This window comes from Helicoverpa armigera, chromosome 16 (assembly GCF_030705265.1).
Source record: "Helicoverpa armigera isolate CAAS_96S chromosome 16, ASM3070526v1, whole genome shotgun sequence".
Taxonomy (NCBI): Eukaryota; Metazoa; Arthropoda; class Insecta; order Lepidoptera; family Noctuidae; genus Helicoverpa; species Helicoverpa armigera.
Genome location: NC_087135.1, coordinates 10763125 through 10788217, shown reverse-complemented (window position 1 = coordinate 10788217; position 25093 = coordinate 10763125). Strand labels below are relative to the sequence as shown.

Sequence of the window (25093 nt, the reverse complement as noted above, 5' to 3'; positions counted from 1 at the left end):
GTAATATTGTCTAACTGGGATGTTGAACTCAAATAGTGACAGAGGAAAAACCTCAATCAAAACCCCACTTTTTGGAATTAAGTTAAAATAATCATCACAATGATTAATTTATCCTGCCTTCCAAGCTTTTGCTGTGTGGTACAACAATAATAAGACTCCATTGTCTTGTTAGTACCACAAAAGATTTAGCCTGTAATTTCCTAAGACATTTAGGTAACAAAGGCCCACAAAAGAAAATACCTACGTAGGTGTGTGATTAATGAAGTTAGTATTAATAATAAATAAATTACTTTATTTATTTCTATTGTTAAGGTATACACGTGTTCACATTACCCCTACTAATATTATAAATGTGAAAGTAACCCTGTCTGTCTGTCTGTCTGTCTGGTATGCTTTCACGCCTAAACCATTGAACTGATTTTAATAAAATTCCATACAGAGATAGAGTTGACCTTGAGAAAGAACAAAGGATAGTTTCTATCCCGAACTTTTGAAGAATTCTATTGGAAACGCGATATAACCGAACTCTATGCGGGCGAAGACGTAGGCTGGAGCTAGTTAATATTATAAAAGCGAATATTTGTGTGTATGTTTGTTACTTCTTTACATGAAAATAGCTTTCCAGTAATATATCTTATACCTTCATCAGAATCACATTTGGGTACTTTTTATTTGGGCGCTGGAAGTAGTTTCCTCAAGAAACGAGTGAAGCCGCTAACGGAAGGTAGTATTTATATTCAAAAAGCATTATCCTTAATCCTCCTTTAGGGTCAGCGCAACATGTCTTCTGCCATATATCATTGTCACAAATAACGTTATCCATTAGCCATATCGTCCTATATCTTAAAATATGAACTTAATCAATTGTATTTCTATAATTACATTATTCTCTTTCTACTAATATTATAATAAGAAAGTTCGGTTGGATGTTTGTCCTTCTCCCGCGCAACTTCTGAATGGATTTTGATAAAACTGGGCAGTTACCTATGTAGCTTATCCAGGTGCTAGAAGTAGGTCTCTTGGGAAACCGATGACAGCAGCTTTCAGTTATACATACAAGCTGTCGATTTGCATCCGTGCAATATTGAAGGACGTAATTATGCTAATTATTGTCGACCCAAATCAACAAAAAATGGAGACGTATTTTTTTTTCTTATTCTTCCGTATATCCGTAAGTGTAACCCACCCGTATTTAAATTCGGCGCGTGTGTTGCTAGCCTATTAGGTCTTCTCTACATAACTAAAACATTCGTATCTTCTATTATTGAAGCAAGCCTTTCCACAATTCCCTTGTGATTACCCAATTCGTGTCGATAGCAAGATAGACGAACTAGCTAAAACAGTAATAAAACACCGTTGTCTACATATTTCTAGACGTAATTAAAGGTTACTATAGTCCGGGTAAGAAACTAAGTTTTCATTGCATCCTCGCACGCTATCTACGAGGTTCTAGTAGAAAGATATGTTACAATTAGCTGCCTAGAAACACAGGTATATTTTAGACGAAAGAAAATAGTTTTAAGACTTGAAAATAAAAATACAACCCTTTATGGCAGTCCGTTAAAAACGCATGTGTGTTTTGTCTTCAAGAGTGACCGTAAAGAAATACTATAAATTATGATTCTATAGACAAATGCTACAAACTTGTATGTATGGTTGTCAATAGGATTTAAGTAAAAATATATTATTGATCCCATCTTAGAAGGTGGAAAAGCATTCGAAGAAAGATAAAACAAACATCAATTAAGTGTCAAGTTTCCACACGAGACCCAGTTAATTAGATATAGAATACGAAAGGATTCAATATCAACTTCAAGCTCACTTTCAATTCGAAAATCCATATATATGCAAAGATATTTTAATAAAATCCGAACGCCAATCGACTGGGCGTTACGAAAATCACCACCTTTGTTCCTTCGCTACCATTTCATTTCAAAAATTCTTCATCTATAATGAAAAACAATTTTGTTTCAGGTACAGACAATGAAAATGGAGGCTAGCTGTACAACCGAACACAGAACGCAAATGAAAATAAATTGCTTAACACAATAAAAATGGAATACAATAAATGACAAAATGGGAAGATTTATGAATAAGTTAACCGTGCGAGAGAAGTGGGTATGGCATAACGGCACTACGAATTCATAAAAATTGAAATATAAATATAAGATGTAGAAGAATTGGTTTACAGAGCTTTGAAACAAGCTCTAAAATGACACACGAGAACCTAATAAAAAATATGTCAATACCAAAAATATGCACCACCGAATGTCAGAACTCTTCAAAACTATCGTTCGAAGTAAAACCCCCAGATCCTAACACTACATTCTTATATCGATACTCAATCGATACAAATAATACCGATTCCGATTTCAACATCGATTATTTCAACGAAACTTTCAGTGATTCGAATTGTACTTTTAAAAATGGAACGTGTAGTGATGTGGACTATAACTTTTGGGCGTTATCGTTGCTAGTGTTTCCTTTGCTGACTTTATTCGGTAATGTTTTAGTGATACTAAGTGTGTCGAGAGAAAGGAGTCTGCAAACTGCGACGAACTACTTTATAGTGAGTTTGGCTGTTGCTGATTTACTTGTGGCTGTCGTTGTTATGCCGTTTGGAGTTTATTATTTGGTGAGTTTTAGTACTTTAGTTGAATTTTATGTGTTTCTTTTATCCTGCGAAAAAATAGCATTTGCGTGTCAATAATGGCAATCGTATTGGAAATTTGGAATCATAATGTCAAATCGGACGACCAAGTGAAACTAAATATAGTTTTTATCTCGAATATTCTAATTAGGCGTGATACTTACCTAATTAGTAATCAAAATACATCTCAAAAATGACTTTGCAAATATTTAATGTTCTAGACTTGTTCTAAAATTAATATCGTAAGAAAAACTATTTTAATATCACATTTGTTTCATCTACTTCTTTAATTATAAAAGTTATATTAAGATCAAAAGAATATCATATCGCAAATTAATTGCTTAGCAGACAGAAATATATTAATTCTAAATTGATAGAAAAATCTCAGCTATTTCCCGCTGCTTTGTGTAGTCTATACAACTTCGTGGAACCTGGCTAAAAAGAATCAGTCCAAATCAGTAACTCTTATGATTAGCGCGTTCAATCAAACCAACAACAAAATGAATTAAACAAACACAATATAACCTAACCATATCATATAACACACTTTTAAAGATTAGTAGCATTAGGCTTAAAGATAAGTAGCATTAAAGTTGGTAGTTTTTAAGACCAGAGTTCAAGTTTATATAGAACTAGCCTTTTCCCGCGCTTTCACCCGCGTCCCGTAGGAACCACTGCCGGGATAAAATACAGCCTATGTTACTTGCAGATAGTGCAGCTTTCTAATGACGAAAGAATTCTTAAAATCATCCAGTACTTTTTGTGTTTATCCATTACAAACAAACAAAAAAAGTTTTCCTCTTTATAATATTAGTATAGATATGTACTTAATACTAAATTTCATATCACATTTTCTTCCTTAATTACGACAAAAAAAGCAGTATATTAAAGTATATTAACATAATGCTATCTAATACAAGGGTATTGTGTAAATCCGCACGTATTGTTGGCACAGAGTGGCGGAGAGCGATACCCGTTGTCTCACGGATTATGCGGTAATTAACGCCATAGTGGGCTCACTGCTTTATTATAAGGTAGTAGGTACATGATGTTAGAGAAGGGTTTTGTACTTGTTGTAGTGTTTTGGAAGGTAAACGTGCTTTGCAGAAGGTGATTAAGTAAACTTCTTCATTATGAACCGTTGCGCTATACTACTGCAGAGCTCATTCCGCTTCTCATTCGGAGAAGGAATGAGCTCATTGATCGCTATAGGCTTGCTCGAGGTGGATTGGCGATCTCAGACTTCAGAGTTCAAGATTCCTCGATGTTTTTTTTTACTTTTACTCAGTAATTGGTGCCCAAGGTTTCTAGTAGTACTTAGGAAGTATGTAGGTACGTATGTCAGTGAAAAATTACACGAGTTGTGGAACCTCCAAACCCACACTAGAGAGACCAGTTCTTAAAAACCACTTAGCCACTTCGACTTACGTTAACTAGACATGTTTTGATGCTTACTATGACATCTACTTTTCCTACATTGGTAGAGAAAATATAGCCAATGACACTCGCAAATCGGTAGTTGTCTATCTATATAACTATTGTCAAACTCGGGGAAAAAAGCTTCGGAAGCCGACCCCAACATACATAGTTAGGAAAAGGCTCGGAGGATGATGATAATGATGATGAGTTTTGAACAAGCTTACAGACAAATAAGACGGGGGACGTCGTTATATGATACGTAGTGATACAAACCCCAAACCTATTTTGATATTAACAAGCATTTACAAAGGCAGCTATTAATATAACAAATGAGCGTTTATTATTCAAACGACAGCCAACTCCATCCAATCGGCATAATGCTAGATACGACATGAGCAGTAATAATAGCTCCAATTGTAATTCATAGCCACTGTTTGAACTTTATGTCTGTGTATGCGTGTCATGTTTATATCAAAGCTGTGTTTATTGAAACATGAGTTGGAGTATCATATTTTAGTATGATAATTAGCTTGGTCATAAATAGCCTTCCTAGGTAAATAGACTATCTAAAAATTGAATATTCTATATTCAATTAATTTTTAATTGACAGGCTGGATTAAAAATGAGGCAAGTAAACATTTTCGTTTCCTATGTCTATCTATGTATATGGACATATTTAAACAAACTGTTTATTCAGGTGTTCAAACTACTTACTGTTTGACTCATGCGGGAATCGAAACCGCGACTTCTACTGTGGCAGGTAGATACGCCAACCACTGGTCATCATTGTGCAGAAAGTCCTAAAGGCCAGTTTCATTGATAAAGTCTCTGATAGGGTATCAAGAATATTATCTGACAGATAAATAATAACTTTGTTTCACAGATCTCGTATAGCAATATATGAAAAATCATAAGCAGTCTTTATCTGGCCGTCTTAAATTACCTATCAGTTAACTTACTGGTACTTTATCAGACACCAATAAAACCGGGGCTAATTACCCTAAAATACACAAGCCAATCAAAGCCTTACCTCAAAAGTGGGAACGACTTAACCCTTTCACCGCGATCACATTGGTCAAACAGTACGTTCATTAAGTTAACCCTCTAATAACCAAGTCGGTCGTTTTGACCGACAATTACGAGTTATCAGCGGGTAGGGTTGATTCTAACAATTTAGTTGTTTTGCCGAGATAAGGGTTAATCTATGATGAAAACGCTTGTTGACACGTTAGGTTAGTGGTTGTAGTTTTGTTTGTTTTCGAGTTGTTGGCAAATAGTAGAAAATTAACTTTGTCTCACACCTGTTAAATTAATGAACACAGAGCTATTAACATGATCAATCATCCAAACTTTTAATCATACTTACTATAGAGTTTTATTCAATAGTCTTTTTTCTTTACCTTGACAAAAAGTATGATAAAAATATATCAATAGACTAGCTGTTTGCCTGCGGTTTCTTCCCGTAGAAATTACTGCCCATACCGGGATAACATATAGCATTTACTGGGGAAGAGTGTAGCTTTGCAACCGTGAAAGAATTTTTCAAATCCGTTCTGTACTTTCGGAGCCTAGTAGGGTACAAACAAACAAAAAATTTCCACTTTAGTATAGGTATTAGTATAGATAAATAAATCATCGTCATCGATCTCCTGCCTTTACTCCAATTTCAGTTGCGGTCGGTACAGCATCTCTGCTTATTCCCACTCTTGTTATAGAAATTATCTTATCACCGAATAGTTTAAAATAGAAATAGTTACCTACCATTAAACCAAATAGCAAAAGCACACATTTCTATCTATTTATAGAGCAACATAATTCACGAACCTAAACTAATGTGTAAGGAATGCCAGTAAATTACATAGCCAACAATGTAGGTTCAAATTAAGTTCCTTTGTAACTCAGTGGGTGGTGAATTAGTAACAATTACACTATATATGTATTGTTTATACTTATGTAAAAGCGACAATAATAGATTATTGTAATTATTGTTACTGGGTGTTGCGGTTTTCTCGATGTTAACGTGTTAGTAATTTATAGGTTAGTATCTAGTAGTTAAATAGTTGGATAAGGCTAAAAAGTTTGATAGTTCGTCTGAAAAGGGTCGAAAGTTTATTGTTAGATTTTTATGGTGATTACCTCACTCTACCAAATTAACTTGCCTACTAAGTACGAATTTAATTTGCGAATTAAACTCAATAAACTCTTGGCACTGTGCTGTTGGTTGCTTTCTCCGGGGCTCGATTCCTGGATGAGGTGCAACTCGAAGTCTGAAAGTTGGCGGTATTGTGTGTACAATTCCACGTTGAAGACTGTCAGGTGGATTTTAGAAAAATCTGACACTAGAGCCCATTAATGTGTAAACCTCCACTCGATAATAGGGAAGAAGAACCGTAACCACGGAACATTATTTAAGGGTATGATTTAAGCTGTCACCAATTTAATTCATTTTGTGTTTCTTAAATAATAGGGTTTGCCCTCAAAATAGTAGATTTGTCACCAAAATGTATCACCAATCAATATAAAATCAATTCCACAATAAATTACCGAACATCACGGAGATATGGGGTCAAGTACCAAATGAATGGTTTGTATGTATTATAATAGGTTTGTCCTAAAAGTATTTAAGCAAACTAATTTAAAGAGATCACCAATAAATCATATATTATATCACTAGAACATTTCATGAAGGTCTAAAAATGTATGATGGTAGTCCTTTCAACCAAAAGAGTCTACTACTTAACTGGCCATGTGCCTCCCCCAAGGGTCTTAATTTCCACAGGTAGTATAAATATATTTTAATTAAATTTCTAGCTGAATAGTAAATAAAACACTTAATTAAAGTCAAAATAATCAATATTCATTGTTAAAAATAACAATCATTGAATAATCAGCGCAGGTTTGGATTTTGAAGGGCGCCCCCTTTTCATTTTCTGGCCGATAAGTAAATTTTCTGGTGGGGGGTTGGCCAGCTTTAAGCGTATGACTAATCCGATAATATGCTTGCACATATAATTTTTGTAAAACGCAGGGCAGTTACATTTTCATGTATCCAAACAATATTGTGCGGTTGACCCACTCTTCATTTGCTGAACCATTGAACTTTGTAGTCATCAAAATCACTCTCCCTTCCCTTTGAACATATTTTCACTTATAATACCAATATAATACCACAAGAGCTTCAAAATTATCGGGTATTCGGGATTTTTCCTGAAAAACTTGACGACTTTATTTGTTTGCAGGGAACCTTGAGGGAAATGCCAGATAATTATGAAGCTCGTGTGGTATTCGGGAGATTATTTTTCCGTCCCAAATGTCGGCCACAACCTGTCAGTTTGACGTAGCAACGACCAGAGAAAATATTCAAAAAATTTCAGTATAATACCATGTAGGTTGTACCACGTGACGTCGAATGGTGCAATTCTATTGGTCGATATTTGGGTCGGAAAAATAATCATTAAAATTATAAACTGATGTATTAAATTGGTAACGAATACATTATTTTAATAACTGAACGAAATAAAATGTAGCTACTGTATTGGTGACAAAATAACAAATAAAAAGTCGTAGTCTGGGATCGATTAATCGATTTATTTGGTGACAGATCTACCATTTTGAGCACCAAGCTATTATTTAAGTAATAAAACTATTATTATAAGAACTAAGTTTATATTCATGTAATGCACTACAATTTTATTGGTAATCCATCTCATATTTTACACATTATATTAACAATAATTTGGTAATTCATACCTGGGAACACTCTTTGTTTATCTGAGAACGAAAATATTTCGTGGCGATAGATCTATTTATTAGGTGATACAACTTGATGACAGATATAAATTTTGGTGACAAAAAATATAGTTCCCATTATTTAACACACTTACAATAGATTAAGACAAAACTTTTAACACTAAACTTGAGTTAATTTGTGACCTATTTAGCTGACGAACAATTTAAGTCTGAAAGTTGTAACGACTTCAGATTTCTGATAGCGAATACCAGTTTTAAATGTTCCCGAGTGGAGTCCGACTTAATAGCACTGTTATTATATTTTAGGGTTAAATTGTCTTTAGTGTAATCACGTTGAAGAGTCATTAGGTATAAAACACTAGCTATTGTCAAGCGGTTTCACCCGCGTCCTATAGGAAGTACTACCCGTACCGGGATACAATACAGCCTATGTTACTCGTGAGGAGGGTAGCTTTTTGACAACGAAAGTATTTTACCAATCGGTTCAGAAGTTTTGAAGCCTTTAGGGGACAAACAAACAAACCAAAAAATATATTGTCTTTTTGAAAGTCAGTCCAAAAAACTACATACCCAACTAAAAGATGCAATAACTCTACATCTCAACTTTTTCAATTAATTAGTAGCATTTTCAATAAAATTAACGATAGAATTTCTAAATGAACCCAAGATTATTGACCTCTTATTCCCCACTAGTCTAGAATCAGATCACAATGTTATTACCTACTTTCTGAAACCAATCGGTCATTGATCTCACTACTTACATTGTTATCAGCCATCTTTTGGCTCTCAAAACTTTATGAGACTCAGTTATCCCAAGTTTGTAATTACTTTCAGATAGATATCAGATAAAAACATTTTATGTCTTCGCAGATACTAAAACAATAAAAGAAATCTCTGATGTCTAAAGTTATTCAATTAAATGTGATATCTCTGAATGTTATAGGTCATGATATCAGTCGCGCGTTTTTTTTAATCTATTTTACGTCAAACCCAGATCTATCTACTTAATATAAATACGTGAAACGGCAGTCACAATACCTACTGGGTAAAATGGAGACAATATACACAATGAAATATTTTGCTATAGCCGCTATAGGTACCTTGGGTATCCAACTTTTCATAAGAATTATCCTGCGTGTTTATAAAGCATCTGGTCCTTCTTCAATAACTGTGAAAGGCTTTTTAAAAATTTTAGGAACTATTTCATGCATTCGAATAAAGTCTCTAACTCTCTCGATAAATGGATTTCATCATCCTCCGAGCCTTTTTCCCAACTATGTTGAGGTCGGCTTCCAGTCTAACCGGATTTAGCTGCGTACCAGTGCTTTACGAGAAGCGACTGCCTATCTGACTTCCTCAACCCGGGCCAGTTTCCCGGGCAACCCGATACCCCTTGGTTAGACTGGTGTCAGACTTACTGGATTCTGACTACCCGTAACGACTGCCAAGGATGTTCAATGACAGCCGGGACTTACAGTTTAACGTGCCATCCGAAACACAGTCATTGGTGGATGTAAATGGATTTATATTATATTTTTAACCATTTTTATTAATTAACACAGTGAATACATGAAAGAAGTAGAGATAACGTAAAATAGTACAGAGTTACTGCTTATTTCTAATGAAATCCTTTCTATATCTTATAATATTAATTTAGATTTCCTTAACTTACACTTCTAGTCACAAAAGTAGCCCGAAGAATTGCCGACTGCTCTAAAGTGTAGCCAAGAAGTAAGTGTTCCGATTGAGTCGTCCATTCACTGATAGAAAAGGTTCCCCTTTGACTAAAAGCTATAATTCAGTGGTCACTCCATTGATCAATGGTGAATTCAACCGTGTAACTTAAGAGCCATCTTTCATTGGCCTTGAGCAGTTTTTACAGAAGAAGTTTTATAGAGAGGAATCTAATGTTACGATCATAATAATTTTGAGAGGATAAATACTCGAAACAATTAGTAACAATAGTTATATAACAAGGCTGAAGAGTTTGTTTGAACGCACTAAACTTAGGAATTTCTGATCCGATTTGAAAAATAGTTAAGTGTTATACGTAGCCTATTTATAAGGGAAGGCTATTTACTGCCCTTTTACAGGGGTGTGCGAAGAAGTTGTTGTGATACATTCGAACAGTCATCTAGGTAGATAAAAGCTTTTGTAGTCCATGTGAAGGTCCAACTTATTTATATTTCCAGTGAACTGTCTACTATGAATACCTCAAAACCTTCAATAAAATCCAATTCCCGACTTCCTCTACATTGGAGTCAGAAACTAAAGTTCTAACAGCATTGAGACTCCACAGTTATTTACATATGCCATTTGAACGCGAACTGAATACCATTCATGTGACCAACTTTGTATGGAGTCAGCCATCTTTGTACCACAGTTCAGATACATTCTCTTGTAAACAGCTGTGAAGCTACCTGTGCATACCTAGCTACCTGTGAAATTATATTAATAATTAATTTGCAATAGACAGTTGTGTTGCTGAGAAGTTTGTTCTTTCCAGCCACAACACTAGCAAGTGGCTTTTGAGGGTGCAGTCATTTTTGTAATTATGACGTTAAAAAGTGCTAATCTAATTAGCCCACTTTAATAAACGATTTTTGACTTCGACTTTACCTACTGACGTTCATAAAAATATCACTCGAACAATCATGAGCATCGACGAGCTTTTATGTTCTTCTCTCGGTGCTATCAGTATCAGTCGTGCATCGAGCACATGTGAGTGTGAGTGACATTGCTACGAACGTTAGTACGTAGCTTCACAACTGTTTACAACAGAATATATTTGAACTGTGTTTGTATGGAGTCAGTCGTCTTTGAATGAAATGATGGTAGTTTGTATGGCACTTCTCAATTTGTATGTGATGCTCATTCGTAATGGAGGGGCGATGAGGTGACGTGAAAAGGTACGTTTTTGTGGTCGGTTTTATATCTAAAAGCTAAAGAAATGTAAATAGAAAGATGGGAAATGGTGGCCAGATTCATGAGTAAATTACTATTAATTAATTTAATTTCTCCTTTGTACATATTGTAGGTACTACAATACAAAATGAAAACAAATGAAGGTGATTAGCGGTCCGGTGTGAATCCATAATAAACAAGACGTATCGTTTGCTATGATTTAAAAATATATAATGAGTGCTTTGATTCTGACAATACATTCGATAAATTAACACGTTCCTACAATTTGTTACAACCGCGTCTCAACTTCCCATCATATTTCTACCATGGTACCCAACTACATATTTTTTATTTATTTATTTTATTTATTTATTTATTTGAATCAGGCATCAAGGCCCATAGAAAAATACAATACACAAATATTATAACATTAAAACATACACTAATACATATTTTATATAAGTAACTTAAAAACTAATGTACACGAAGTGTCGGCGTCGTGTTACGCTGCGAGGTGTCGCGTAGCCATCCTCGGAACCTCCGATAAACGACACCTTTCGGCCAAAACTCTTCCTTGAGGAATGTCTCGATGTGATGAGTTGGAACTCGCACCATGAACGAATTGAAGTTCGTATTGTGGCGCGACTCCAACTTCGCCACTCTCAAGGTCCAGTTGGTCTTGGACCGGACATACTCCACGATCTGCTCCACCGTCGTGGTGTGATGTAGACGGGACACGTACAACTGCGTCGTTGGTACTGCAGGACGCAGCAGGATGTTGGGTCCAGTTTGTGCGGTACCGCACTGATTCCTGCAAGGTGGCCTCTTCTTTCTCCTTTCAACCTTTATGAAGCCATCCTTGTCGCACATGTCCTTCTTAGGACCAGTCTGTGGCTGTGATGTGCCGCGGGTTTGTTTACCCCCTTTTGCTTTGGCCCGCTTTGTTTGCGTCACAACGGGCTTGTTGGTGGCTGCTACTGCCGCGTAGGCGCGTTTGGGGGTCAATGTTCCTACGCATGTCTCGGCCGCAGGTGTTGACACAGCAACGGCGGCGGCGGCGGGGCGGGGTGCATCGTCAGCGACATCGGCGATCGGTGACGCACTCGAATTCGCCGACTCGAAACTGATGACCGACGCATTTTGCGCCCCGCGACGTGTATTCACATTGATTATATCTAATGACCCACTTATGGAAACAGCGTTGCGCAACAACGCCACTTCACCACGCAGGTCATTGATGGTAACCTGTGAAGCTTCTACATACCTACTTCATCACACTCCGTCCAATAACACATGAAACCTAACATCTACCTTCATCAAACAGCTCATTCATAACGTAATTAATCAATCAAGCGAGCTCATTTGCAGCGCGTGGATAAGCCCTAATGTGACGTCACACGTCATACGGATTGTAGGACCTGCGTTGTGTGTGTACTAGGCTGTTAGGAATGAGAGGCGATGGGGGTTTTAGACGAGGAGCGAGTTTTACCTGATTTTTGTCATTGAATGAAGATTTGTAATGATCAGAAGTTCTGCAGTGGGTATGATTAATGGATTAATACGTTTTGGTAAAAAAAAGGATTACGAATTACTTTTTACACCATTTTAAGTGCTATCAGTTTTAAGTTGAATGTCAATCGAAGTAGCGCTCAGAAAGACATTGCTTTATTAGCGTCTTAAGAAGGAAGTGGTTTCTCAGTCTGACCTTTGTACGTGTTGTATGTTTGGGATGTATGTATGTTTGTGACTGACCCGATTTTGGTGTGGTTATTAGCATAGTATTTATCAGGTTTGGAAGAGGTTAAGTATAATAGTAAAGTATTTGCAATTTTTTTTGTAGGCTATCTAGTTCAATTTCATTCATGTCCATCTTTCTCATACAACATAGTATACATACGTGCACATTACATAAAAATACATTCGAGCTTTATAAAATGAATTAAAGCTACGCGTTCTTTGCCTATCGAAGACAGGTAGGATAGGGGATAATGAGCGTACAACGTAGAGTTAGGAATTTGATCCCACTGGTAGTCGATAGTTGATGTCCTAGTTAAATAGTGTTACAAAGTATTGTGTTTGAAAGTAAGTTACAAACTTTTACTTCGGAAAAGAGATTGGATTTCCAATTAAAAAGTAGTTTTAGTAATGAATAACATTCTCATATAATCATTTGCCTAGCCCTTTCCCAATTATGTTAGGGTCCAGTCTAATCTTTCTGACCTGCTCAAACCAGTTACCCGGGAAACCCTAGGTAAGCCTGGTTGTCAGACTTACTGGCTGCTGACTATTCGTATCGACTGGCCGTAATGATGTGCAAGAGACAGCCAGGACCTAAAATTACCTACATTTTAATGTGCTTGAATGAATGAATGAATCGAACTTATACTCATAGTCGAGAGATTGGTTCTTTCTCCACTGGGCTCCCATATTCGTATATGAATGACAATTTATGCAAACACAGAAATAATTAAACATTAAGTACGTCAATATTAAACGAATGCAAATACTCATAATGATTATAGATATATACATTAAAACAAAATAAACTGTATTGAAATTACAATAAGGCTCATTTTCCCGTGAAACTTTATACAAACAGGGTATTATGCACGGCTGAAGTTTTACATTCACGGTAATAATATTTTTATTCCATTGAACCTTTGTAAGCGCCTTTGAATAGTTGCAAATTCATTGCGAAAATAACATTTATTTTTACTGCGGGAATGGAAAAACAAGATAAAGTATTGAGTTTGTTATTCACTTCTCATATTTGTCGTACTTTGTGCTCACTCATTTAAGAATCTTTGTAGTATGAAAGGAAAGGAAAATACGCAGAAAAAAGTTCTTCAATGTTACTTTACGATAACAAAGTTGTGTACTCTTGATCATCGATTGAGGGTTAAATCAAACCCTTTCCGATTTCATTTTCATCACTCAAACTTGGGCCCTCGATTGAGCCAAAAGTCACAATCTCACACTCTTTCTCCTACATTGTAAAGTTGTCTGCTAGACTTCAATAATAAATAGGAACCATGTTCTTGTTCGTTTCTACTCTATCTAAAAGGCTTCGAAACTACTGAACCGATTTGAAAATTCTTTCACTGTTGTAAAGCTACACTCTTCCGAGTATCATGGGCTATACTTTATCCCAGTACGGGTAGTAGTTCCCCAGGGACGCGGGTGAAGCCACGGGATAAGGACGAGTCTATTACTCCGCCCCTAAGACAACCCACTGACCGTTATCTGTTATACGTACATAAGGTATCCTTGTGCCAACGCATTCAACTTCTGCGTTCATTAATTTATAGGTACACGAAGCTGGCTCTTCAGCTGTCGTCATCATCATCCTCCGAGCCTTTTCCCAACTATGTTCGGGTCGGCTTCCAGTGACTGCCTATCTGACCTCCTAAACCCAGTTACCCAGGCAACCCAATACCCCTTGGTTAGACTGGTGTCAGACTTACTGGCTTCTGACTACCCGTAACGACTGTCAAGGATGTTCAGTGACAGCCGGGACCTACAGTTTAACGTGCATCCGAAACACAGTCTTTGGTGTCTAAGATATACTTAGAAAGTAAATACAAACTTAGCAAAGTTGCATTGGTATTTGCCTGACCTGGAATCGAACCCGAGCCCTAATACTTGAGAGGTTGGTTCTTTACCCACTAGGCCACCACGACTTCAAACATCAACCCCCGTCGGTCGCTTATCATCATCACCCTGCCTACCTACGAGCGTCCTACACCTCATCGTCATAACACCATAATGATCATTACCATACCTTTCACAGGTATAATATAATCCGCTTTAGATAACCTTATCATTGACGTACAATGCACGCGAGTATAACTGTTGCCGGCTCATTTGGGACTAGGGTTGCCAGATGGTCAGGAAATCCGGGTTTGTCCCATGTCCAGGAATTACACCTTATAGTCCCGAATATACGAAATACAGACATAGACTAGCTTGTTTATTTGGTACTAGAGTAGGCCGCTTCCCTCCCATTAATTATTTCCCTAATTGTTTCCAAAACCAATTGTTCGTTCTAAACAAGTGAGCCCAGATTTCGCAAGTCTATTAGAAGAACTGCAAAAATGGTCTTCAAACATGATAATTCTGAATATAGGCAAAAAAATTATATTATTATTTTATTTTTCATATTCTTTTCGTAATCCTCGAATTGTCCAGCGATGCGCTTCCCACGCCAGGGCACACCTGGACTGTGTGGTCCACTGGGACCCAAAAAGGCCCCGTAAAGAGCTTATGTCGAAAATAACACCGTGCGAGTTTTTCATACCTTTGTTAAATTAATTTTGTATGAGATGAGGTATTCTTATGGTATGAGATTTGCATATTTTATGAGTTTTGGGATTTTTTTATTATTCCCTTACTTTTAGTAGGGGTTTTAATAAATATTTGATCGAAAGACCTAACAACACATTGAGAGGATTTTTTTTTAAGAGAAGCTGGCATCCTTTAAAATACACCACCAACACCCTGAGAGAACACCATAAACTTTAAATTGGTAGCATAGCATAGCTCAGATTTTCAAGAAACAAAATGCCAGGACGTATCTACTTACACAGAAAATCAAATATTCTTTCTTCTTTTAGATAAAGGTTTTGCCATTATAGTAATCTGTGGTTTTACTAAGAACGGCAGCCTTTATTTTGATCGCTAGTTGGGGTCATTGACACTTCCGTACTTTAAGGGTCCGTTCAGATAGACCGGGTCGGAGAGCATCGGCGCGCATTTTTCTTTTCACACAGACCGGAGCCGATCGGCTGCGCGAGCATTAAAGAGCATGCAAACGGAGCCAAACGTCAAGAAAAAATACACGATCGGAGCCGGTCGGCTCCTCTTATTATTTCACACCGAGCGCATTGGAGCATTCTCAATGACAAAAGCAGTGCGCATGCAAAAATCTAGACACACGGCAGTGTGTCCGCCAAGTTCGAGCAAAAAAGGCGACACACCGGCCGTGGGTTATATTACACGAACCATTTCGGGCCAAATTCGACCCCCCTGTAAATCAAAATCTATTTTATTTACGCATATCAAATTTCTAGTATCTGTTGAGACCCCCTCACTTATCTAAAATACAAAATTTCATTAATATACCTATTGTAGGTCTTGAGATATTGACGTCAGAAAATCGCTATTTTTACTATACACTGATTCACTTATTCACTTATTCACTTATTCACTTATTCACTGACTCACTCATCAAAAACCTAGACCACTTCCAATGGTCGTATTGACTTGAAATTTGGCATGGAGGTAGGTCTTTATGTCAAGGTAAAGGGAAAAATCTGAAAATGGCCAAGTGTGAGTCGGTTTCAAAAAAATGAAGGTGTTTTATACCCGGTGTAAATTTATACCCCTAAGGAACTAAAACGAACTAAATTTATCTATATTTATATAATATATCTTCGAATGGTACAAAGGTTTGTATTTAGTCAAAGTAAAGTAAAAATCTGAAAACGGCCAAGTGTGAATCACTTTCGAAAATAACGAATGTGTAACTTTGATCCACGAACATAATATATGATAACATGTCATGTCAGTCAGTTGGTAAATCTAGTCCATTTAGTTAATCTAGTTCATTTCTTTGTAAGAAACATAGTGCATATTAAAAATCTAAAAATAGTATAAATGAGACATTTCTTTAACTAACTTCATCATAAGAAAAAATAAAATAAACAACCTTACAAAAATAAATGAAATCCCACCCAAAACAAAAATGTGAAAGACTGCCAAGTTCGATAATATGGGAATGCTTCGCCTATAAAAGAAGTGAGATCTGAATAAGTACCAAGTTCCATACACATACCTCAGTTAAAAATAGTTACTTTTTAATGATGATTACTTGGCAAGTTTTAATAGAAAATTAAATACTTGATTCATTGCGTTTAGTAGGTTTATAACAAGGTGTATGAAAACTTGCCAAGTAATCATCATTAAAAAGTAACTATTTTTAACTGAGGTATGTGTATGGAACTTGGTACTTATTCAGATCTCACTTCTTTTATAGGCGAAGCATTCCCATATTATAGAACTTGGCAGTCTTTCACATCTTTGTTTTGGGTGGGATAAACCTTACTTCAAATACTAAGTAATCAATTTTCAACGTGTTAAGAATTTGCTCTGCTCTCCGAGCCGGTCTGTCTGAACGGACCCTATCTCAGCTTTACGCATGATGTTCTAAATCTAAATTATGAAACGAAAAATAATTCCTGTGGCTAAACCACTGAATGGATTTGGTATTTTTTTTTTAATCTAAATCCGTTATGATATAGTTTAAAGTAGGTATATGTGATAGGTTTAATGTGATTAGGTATGACACAGCATATTAAATATCGATCAGATACGAAAGCTGATATGGATTGTGGCCACGATTAACTTATTACAAAACGTTGCTGAACAAATCTTTCCGAACAATAATACATTTGCTCAAACACAGCAGTATCAAAAGCTACAGCTCAAAATAGCTCACAATCTGTTTATATTCACAAAATAATTTAATACAGAAACTTCCATGCACCTGTACCAGGGCTTCTATTCATAAAGCTGAAGTTGTATTCAAATGCAATAATTTGAGAGGCGTTGGGCTCTGTGTCCAGCACAATTGCCGCCCAGGCCTGACGGACGGGCTCGTTACTGTCCATTATTCCGCTCGCTTACACTGCAGATGCCTCACGTAAGTGGGGTTACTAGAATCAACTCGCTCACAGCTTTCGTGACGATGATAGGAATGGAGATTGTGGTGCCTTAAGAATATACCTTTCTAATAGTGTAATAATATTCTCCGTGTGAGAGGAGGCCTGTGCCCAGCAGTGGGACGATAAAAAGGCTGTAACAACAACAAATAGTGTACTAACATTGTTAATCTTTGAAAGAGTTTATTTGAACACGCTAATCTCTTAAAATGTTAAATGCCAAGTAAGAGGCCGTCAGGCGGATTGGATAACTCTGGGCTTGTTTGGTGACTAAACCTGCAGCTGACATTATAAGGAGAAAAAGAAAGTCATCATCATCATCGTCGCACATTTATTGAGGAGTGCTTAAGCTGTTCTCATCGACCAGTAGGAAGTTAGCTGCCAGAAGCTAAATTTCCAAATAATAAGACATGTTATTCTACACCATGTGATCTTACAAACCGTATTTACATTATGCCCTTTGACCTTGACCTGTCAACAACATTTTCCTGCTTATTCATGTAATCCGGGAAAAGGTCTTGTCATCTTGTCTATGGACGGTTAACTTTCTTAAAGTCGATATTTTTCGACACAAAATATTATTAACTTCAAAAGGCCTACTACTACTAGGAAATATTTGTGATATCTATACTAATATGTATTATAAAGCTGAAGAATTCGTTTGTTTGTTTGTTTGAACGCGCTAATCTCAGGAACTACTGATCCGATTTGAAAAATTCTTTCAGTGTTAGATAGCCCATTTATCGACTTTTTATCCGGGTTCGTGCAGAGGTTTCCGAGGGATGCGAGTGAAACCGCTGGCAGAAGCTAGTTTAAAAAAAGCTATTGTAGTAAAATATTACATGATATTTGGTTTACCTATTTATTCATTTTCACAAAAAATACTCCATTTACTACTTATCTATCTATATTTACGTAGGTACAATATGCTCTGTTTATTTCCTAACGCAGCCATACAAAAGCTATTTAAGATACGCATAAAGGCCATTTCTTCGCAGGATAAACGGATGATGTTCTCTCTTATTACCCCTGAGAATAATAGAACGCGAATAGAACCTACATTATGTTTTGTTTGAGACTTGACAGACGCTGTAGTGGGTAGGCCAGAGCGAGAAATTGCTCTTACGGTGTGTCCTATGTGAGTTATCTATGTAGATGCGAATGCGAAGTGGCACTACATGAAATCAAAAAACAGTAGATTTCTCTTTAAGATAATGACCTACGTGACCAAACGATCTTCCAGTGTGAATAATAATAACCTTGACTTCGCTTCGGATCGCTTCGCATTCGCGTACATCCGCCCATACTGGACACACCCTCAAGATGGAATTCCAAATCAAGCGTAAGTCACATACCTACGGCCAATGATCGACGTATTTAGAGTGCTGGGTCCAGCACGGATTGTTCGAAAGAGTTACCGCGGCAATGGTACATAGAAGGCCTACGAAGGAAAATGATGGGTTCTAATCAGTAAGAGTCTGACACTCCCTCACGCTGCTAACCCACAGCGGGAGGGAATGTTTTCATACCGTATCTATTCACATATAGCCGTTCGTGGCTTCGGAATGCCACAGACGTGCACCGTTAGGGTTAACTATTTTTCTGCTAATCACCATAGTTTTCTCTCCCACAGTTCAACCACGGTGTATGGGGTCTCCCGCCCGTGGTGTGTGATTGCTACATCGCCATTGATGTCATCTGCTCCACATCCAGCATATTCAATCTAGTCGCCATATCTGTTGACAGGTGAGTCACACGCATTTACTTGTTTTATGTATTAGTAGATAAGCGTTTGCTGATTAATTATAAAACTTGGTAAGTATGATGTAATTTGGTACGCTAATAAAAAAATATTTTGACTTTAGGCTTAAGAAAAAAATCCTCCGAATTGAGAAACTAATTATTTTTAGGAAGTCGGTTTTAGTGCTAGATTTGAACAATCACTTTGAACAGACTAATGGTCTAAATCTAGCACTACAGCCGGTATCTTTGTAACCTTTTAAAAGACGGTTGATGTTTCTTTTTAGTGTTAAAAAGCTCCAATCTATGAATATTCTATATTTTTGTTTCAATGATAGTATGTTTTTTTTTACTATCTTCCATCCAGGAGAATATCAATAAACAGAAGAATGATCTCCAAAAGCTCTATCGTATAATATTCTGTATAGGTATCTAATGTCTTTATGGTAGTTCGAACTAAATTCACAATACATTTCGATAAAGGCCTGAACGCATTCAGACTATAACGGCCGGTCTCAGAGGAATCCATTTGAATACCTATAGCCTACTGTCCATTTATTTAACATTACTCCTTTGAGACAACCTTTCAAGCGTTCGAAGCAAAAATAATTATTTTTATAGAACCACCATTTTTACGTTTTGTTCAAGAATCCGATCCTTAGAGTTAGTTACAAAACTTTGTAATAGTGGTGCAAACAAAAAGATTTTTTACCTTTCTGCGATTTTCTAGATTTTTTGAAATCTGGGCTTATTTTAACTAGTTTTTAGCTGTACCTCGCGGTCCCATCCAGCTCCCAAAGGACCTACTAACCGCATCCTGAACTGAGGGCTACATCCGTTCTTAGGCTTTTTGTGTAATTTTACCTAAATCCTTTCAGCACTATAACATCAATACGCAAGGATTATGAATAAAAAATATGAGGATAGGAATTTAAACATCACGTGCCTTAAAACTTTACAAACCTAAAATGTAAACTTCCCACAAAACAAATCAGATTACCAAAACACCCGGTTATTTTGCCAAATAAATACAAAATACAAACGTCGGATGTTGATCACCACGCCATCTGGCGGCGTTTCTTTAATTATTGGCATCTGTTGCGAGTGTCTGGCTCGTGTAGGCAATTTATTATAGCGACTAATTCCACTAAATAGGGTTGTAAGGACCCCTAAAAGACAGGCGTGGTTAGGCTTGTTTGAGGTTAGAATGATGAGTTTTTCTTTTGTTTTTGAAATGTTGGTTGAAAATGTTTGTGCAGAAAAGATTGTTAGAGTGGCTTACGTGAAAAAAACATTTTAGTAAAAGAGATTCTTACCTTAGATATTAAATGTCTATATTTCCATAGTCTTAAATTAGAACTTTCCTGAATAACTCCACATTTAAAACCTTAATAAATTATGGTACTCTCACAGTGCCTGCCCTTATTTTGAAATCTCATCAATCGCTCTTGTGTCAGCTTCTTACTTTTCAGTACATTTAGGCCCAAGTTCACTAACAATATATTTATGTAAACGTCAGTTTTCCTAATGAAACTGCTTACCTACTACGGATTTTCATAAAGAATTATTAAAGTAATCAGTTGATTTGAGAAAATACTGACGTTTATGTTGTTTGTGTGATAAAATTGCTGAACTACTATTTAATGGCTTACAAATCAATTTCACGCAATAGTACAGACATACAAACCAACAGACGTACCCTCGTCATTGTAAAACGACTTCCAACCAACAAAATTCAGTTTCTTCCTGAAATCAATTTATAAGCCAGCCGTTCCAATTCAAGTAAAAAAAAAACGTCTTATTGTCGGCCCTTCGCCGTCCAATTTCGGCGGACACCTATTTCATCATTCTTTCTTTCATTCCTTTACTTTCCGTGAGAATGTTACGGGCAGATCCCTTTTTTATGAACGAACATATTATATGTATAGAACAATATGTGTTTTCGCCATAGATATCAGTAGCTTTAGATATGGCTGGTCAACTTGTTAGCGAATTTAATTAATGAAATACTTACTATCTTTACCCCGGTCTGATAACGGCCAAATACCTGATCATTAATTATTGCACTCCATACCTACTAATTTATGAGCCCGAACAAACTGTCGGCCGACTGTTTAGTCGGCAGTAGGTACCTACTCTTAATTACGTGAAATTCCAAATTTTGTGACACGTGAGTGCGTTTGTGTTTTTAAGGTATGAGTATGTTAATTACCTTGTATTTTTGTTCCTTACCGCTCTTAATTGAGTTCTTTGTACACCTACATAAATACCACACGTCCCTGAAAAAATTGAAGCAATTAAATATGAGAGGAAAGAGGTTGACAAACGAAAAGTAACTTTGTTTGATTTGTTAATAATACTTTCGCGTTGAAACTGCTGATCTTTAAATGGAAGTTGGATTTGGGGCTCCAGCTATTTTCTGGCTTTCTTATAAGCCATTTTTCGGTAGCGAGAAATATCTATTAATAATTTCCTCCACCGATTTTATCCTGTTCCCGGGGGAGCTAACCTGTGCCCCCGGATTAAAAGTAGCATTAAGCCTTTCTAACAAGTAGTGTTATCTTAAACTTCGTTCGGATGTTTCTGATATACATGCGTTCAAACAAACATGCTCTTCAGCCTTATAATTATTATTATAGATTTACATCAAGTTTTACCCAAACTACTCTGCATAAACACGCAACTTTCCCCAAGAACTCGTCGTCTCATCACATTACCAGGACATGAACCCACGACCTTCAAACTGAACTACCTATCAACAACATCAGCTGTCCCCATCACACATTTAATTAAAAGCTCCAGGAACAGTGGTAATGCATTCACGTGCTTATGAGCTCATTAATATCGATGGATTTAGATAATTAGATTCCTGATTGTAATTGCGGTTTTCGATCAAAATTTAGATAGAATGGGAATAGATTTTAAGTGAATAATCATGATGATAATGATTCTAGTGGGCTATGATTTCGTTTAGAAAATATATATCAAACTCAAATACAAACTATTTATTGATCAAACTATTTATGAAAGTAGGTACAGTAAATTGATTTTTTAAACGTGTTGTAGATAACCCCGACTTTACGTTTGTGCCTAATTTGCTTCTGTAAACAATATGTCAATAACTTCCATAAGTTGTAAAAAGTTTTTAGAAATGATCATGAGTGACTTACGAAGGGGTTTATAATCTGTTTTATCATAGTTCCATTCTTTGCCAGTCGTGAAAAAATCATAATTGAGAACGAAACTACGAAATATCACGATACAACAAAACGCCCATTCCTTCCAACAACCACAAACCTATAATTACAAAAACGCTTACCTACAATACCCCCCATACCCTCTTTATTCCCCTTTTATCATCTTAAAACGAAATCCGATCAGCCTTCCAAAATAATCTCTCACATTATAACATCGAATATAATGGCACCAGGCCATCCATTGTGTGTTGAAATTGCCTCGTTGTTACACAGCCTTCGAGTCAGTGGGTCGAGCGATAGCAAGCTCCACGCCTCATTTGCAGCTATTCAACCAGCACACTTATATCGAGCTGATGTGCTAAGAGAAGCTTGAGGTTAATGGGTGTCCTCATTAAAATAAATAAACGTGGAAAGTAGTGATATGTTGTGTTTATTGGGCATCGATACGTAGTGCGGTATACAGAGTCTAGAATGTTTAGATCTACGCTCCTGAGTATTTAATTTGCTACATATCGGGGTATGTCCTTAATATTGAAAGTATGTTGAAATAAAATTTAAATATTATTTCAAACCAGATGAGATGAACTCCATTATTCTGTTTTTGATTAAATACATTATCTAGAAATGAAGAATATATTGTTAGGACCATGAAGAACAAACGTTCCTTCTCCTTCCTCCGTAATTAGAATCTAAAAGAGGCAAAGCGATTGGAATTTCCCTAGGAATCACTTAAGCTAAACTCTACAATAATTGCGAACAAAGTTTTACTTTATAATGATATACTAACATTATGATTCTTTTGTCCACAGATACATAGCAGTAACCCAACCAATAAAATACGCGAAACACAAAAGCAACGCCCGAGTCTGGTCCATGATAGGGGTCGCATGGCTCGTCTCCGGGGCCATAGGGTCTCCTATAGTCCTAGGCCTCAACAACACAGCGGACCGGAGGCCTGGGGACTGTCTGTTCAATAATAAGGACTATGTCATATACTCGTCGCTCGGGTCCTTCTATATACCGTGTATCATCATGATGTTTTTGTATTATAATATTTTTAAGGTGAGTTTGATTGTCTTTTAAAGATCTATTGGTAAATAATGTTTCAAACTAACTTCTCTCGGGAATTACCTCACGCACCAGGATCTAAAGTAGGTATCCCTAAATAAATGGGCTATGTAACACTGAAATAATTTTTCAAATCTGGCCTGTCGACCCTGAGATAAGCGCTTTGAAACAACACTTCAGCTTTATATTTTAAGCAATAAATAGTACAGATGGTTATTCAATCATCATACGTTAATCGAAAACCACACTTTTACACATAAAACGAGAAGACAGTAACAAACTCATGGGCCAAAATAACATACATAAAACTTTTCAGGCAATAAGACAGCGAGCGAAAAAGCAGCGCATAGCCAAGAAAACCTCTGCAGCGCTAAGCTCCGCTGTATCCAGCGGCACAGCGGCCGTGGTGATAGAGAACGTCGCGCAGACGCAGCGGCTGGACGGCTCCATGAACGACGCGCCCACCAACACCGCGTCGGGGAGCAATGAGGATGAGGATGATGAGAAGTGAGTATAGAAGACCTACCTGGTAAAATTGACAATAGGACCCTTGCACTGCGTCAGGTAGAAATGAGGATGTCGATGATGAGAAGTAAGTATAGAAGATCTACCTGGTGCTATTGACAATAAGATCCTTGTACCGTGTCGGGAAGCAGTGAGGATGAAGATGATGAGAAGTAAGTACCTATAGCGCATAGAGAAGACGTCTGCAGCGCTAAGCTCCGCTGTATCCAGCGGCACAGCGGCCGTGGTGATAGAGAACGTCGCGCAGACGCAGCGGCTGGACGGCTCCATGAACGACGCGCCCACCAACACCGCGTCGGGGAGCAATGAGGATGAAGATGATGAGAAGTAAGTATAGAAGAGAGTGTATGCAATAAGAGGTATTGGTCTAGTCACTAGAAGGAGTAAGTCATACTGGGTTTGATTACCGGCTTAAAAAAGTAAATAGAGAGGTGCATGTGAATTCACGTAGGTAGCTAATGTAGCGTCTGCCTTTTGTAGTATTTTATTTAGACTCGATAAATGAAAATAATATATTTTCACCTTGCTATTCTATTCAGCTAAATAGTTGCAAAGCTGGCAACGATATTAACATGTAAAATAAAACTTAACTTCTATGTATAGTATTTTTAGTCTAAAAGCATCAAAAGACATTCATAAGAAAACTCTTTGAAAGGACTTCCTTCCCATTCGCCAAAGAATTGAAATTCCCCCAAACATTTTGCCAAAAGCTCGAACATTTTCACATGTTACTTCTCGTACAAAAACTTTCAGAAAACCCGCACTGAGTAATAGAAGTAAACATGACCATAAATATATCGGACTCTTGGGTGAATCACACACTACCTTTTGCCAGTGCCACTATATGCCTGAGCTGTATTAGCTAAAAGCGCCCACATTTTAATATTGATGAAATTGAAATACTAACTTTCAAAAAATCTTGTTAATTTCAAATATTAATAACTAGCCTTCGCCAGTGTTTTCACCCCTTGGCCCATAGAAACTACTAAGCGCCCGGATAAGAAGTCGCCTCTGTCTATAGCGATATATGGGCTACCTCACTAGAAAAATAATTTTCAAATTGGAGCTGTAGTTCCTGTAATTCTTAACACTAGTGGTTCTTGAGATTCTGAACGTTCGAA

At 36.8% G+C, this 25093-nt stretch overlaps 1 protein-coding gene across 1 annotated transcript in view; it reads left to right on the top strand.

Annotated features, from left to right (window-relative positions):
* The first annotated feature begins 1969 nt into the window (after window positions 1-1969).
* LOC110379565 (dopamine D2-like receptor) overlaps window positions 1970-25093 on the top strand; it is a 35193-nt gene continuing 12069 nt past the window's right edge. Inside the window, 4 exon segments of the mRNA XM_064038585.1 lie at window positions 1970-2635; window positions 19076-19188; window positions 23189-23441; window positions 23764-23958. Of these exon segments, the coding sequence (XP_063894655.1) occupies window positions 2213-2635; window positions 19076-19188; window positions 23189-23441; window positions 23764-23958 (984 nt within the window). The 5' untranslated portion in view covers window positions 1970-2212.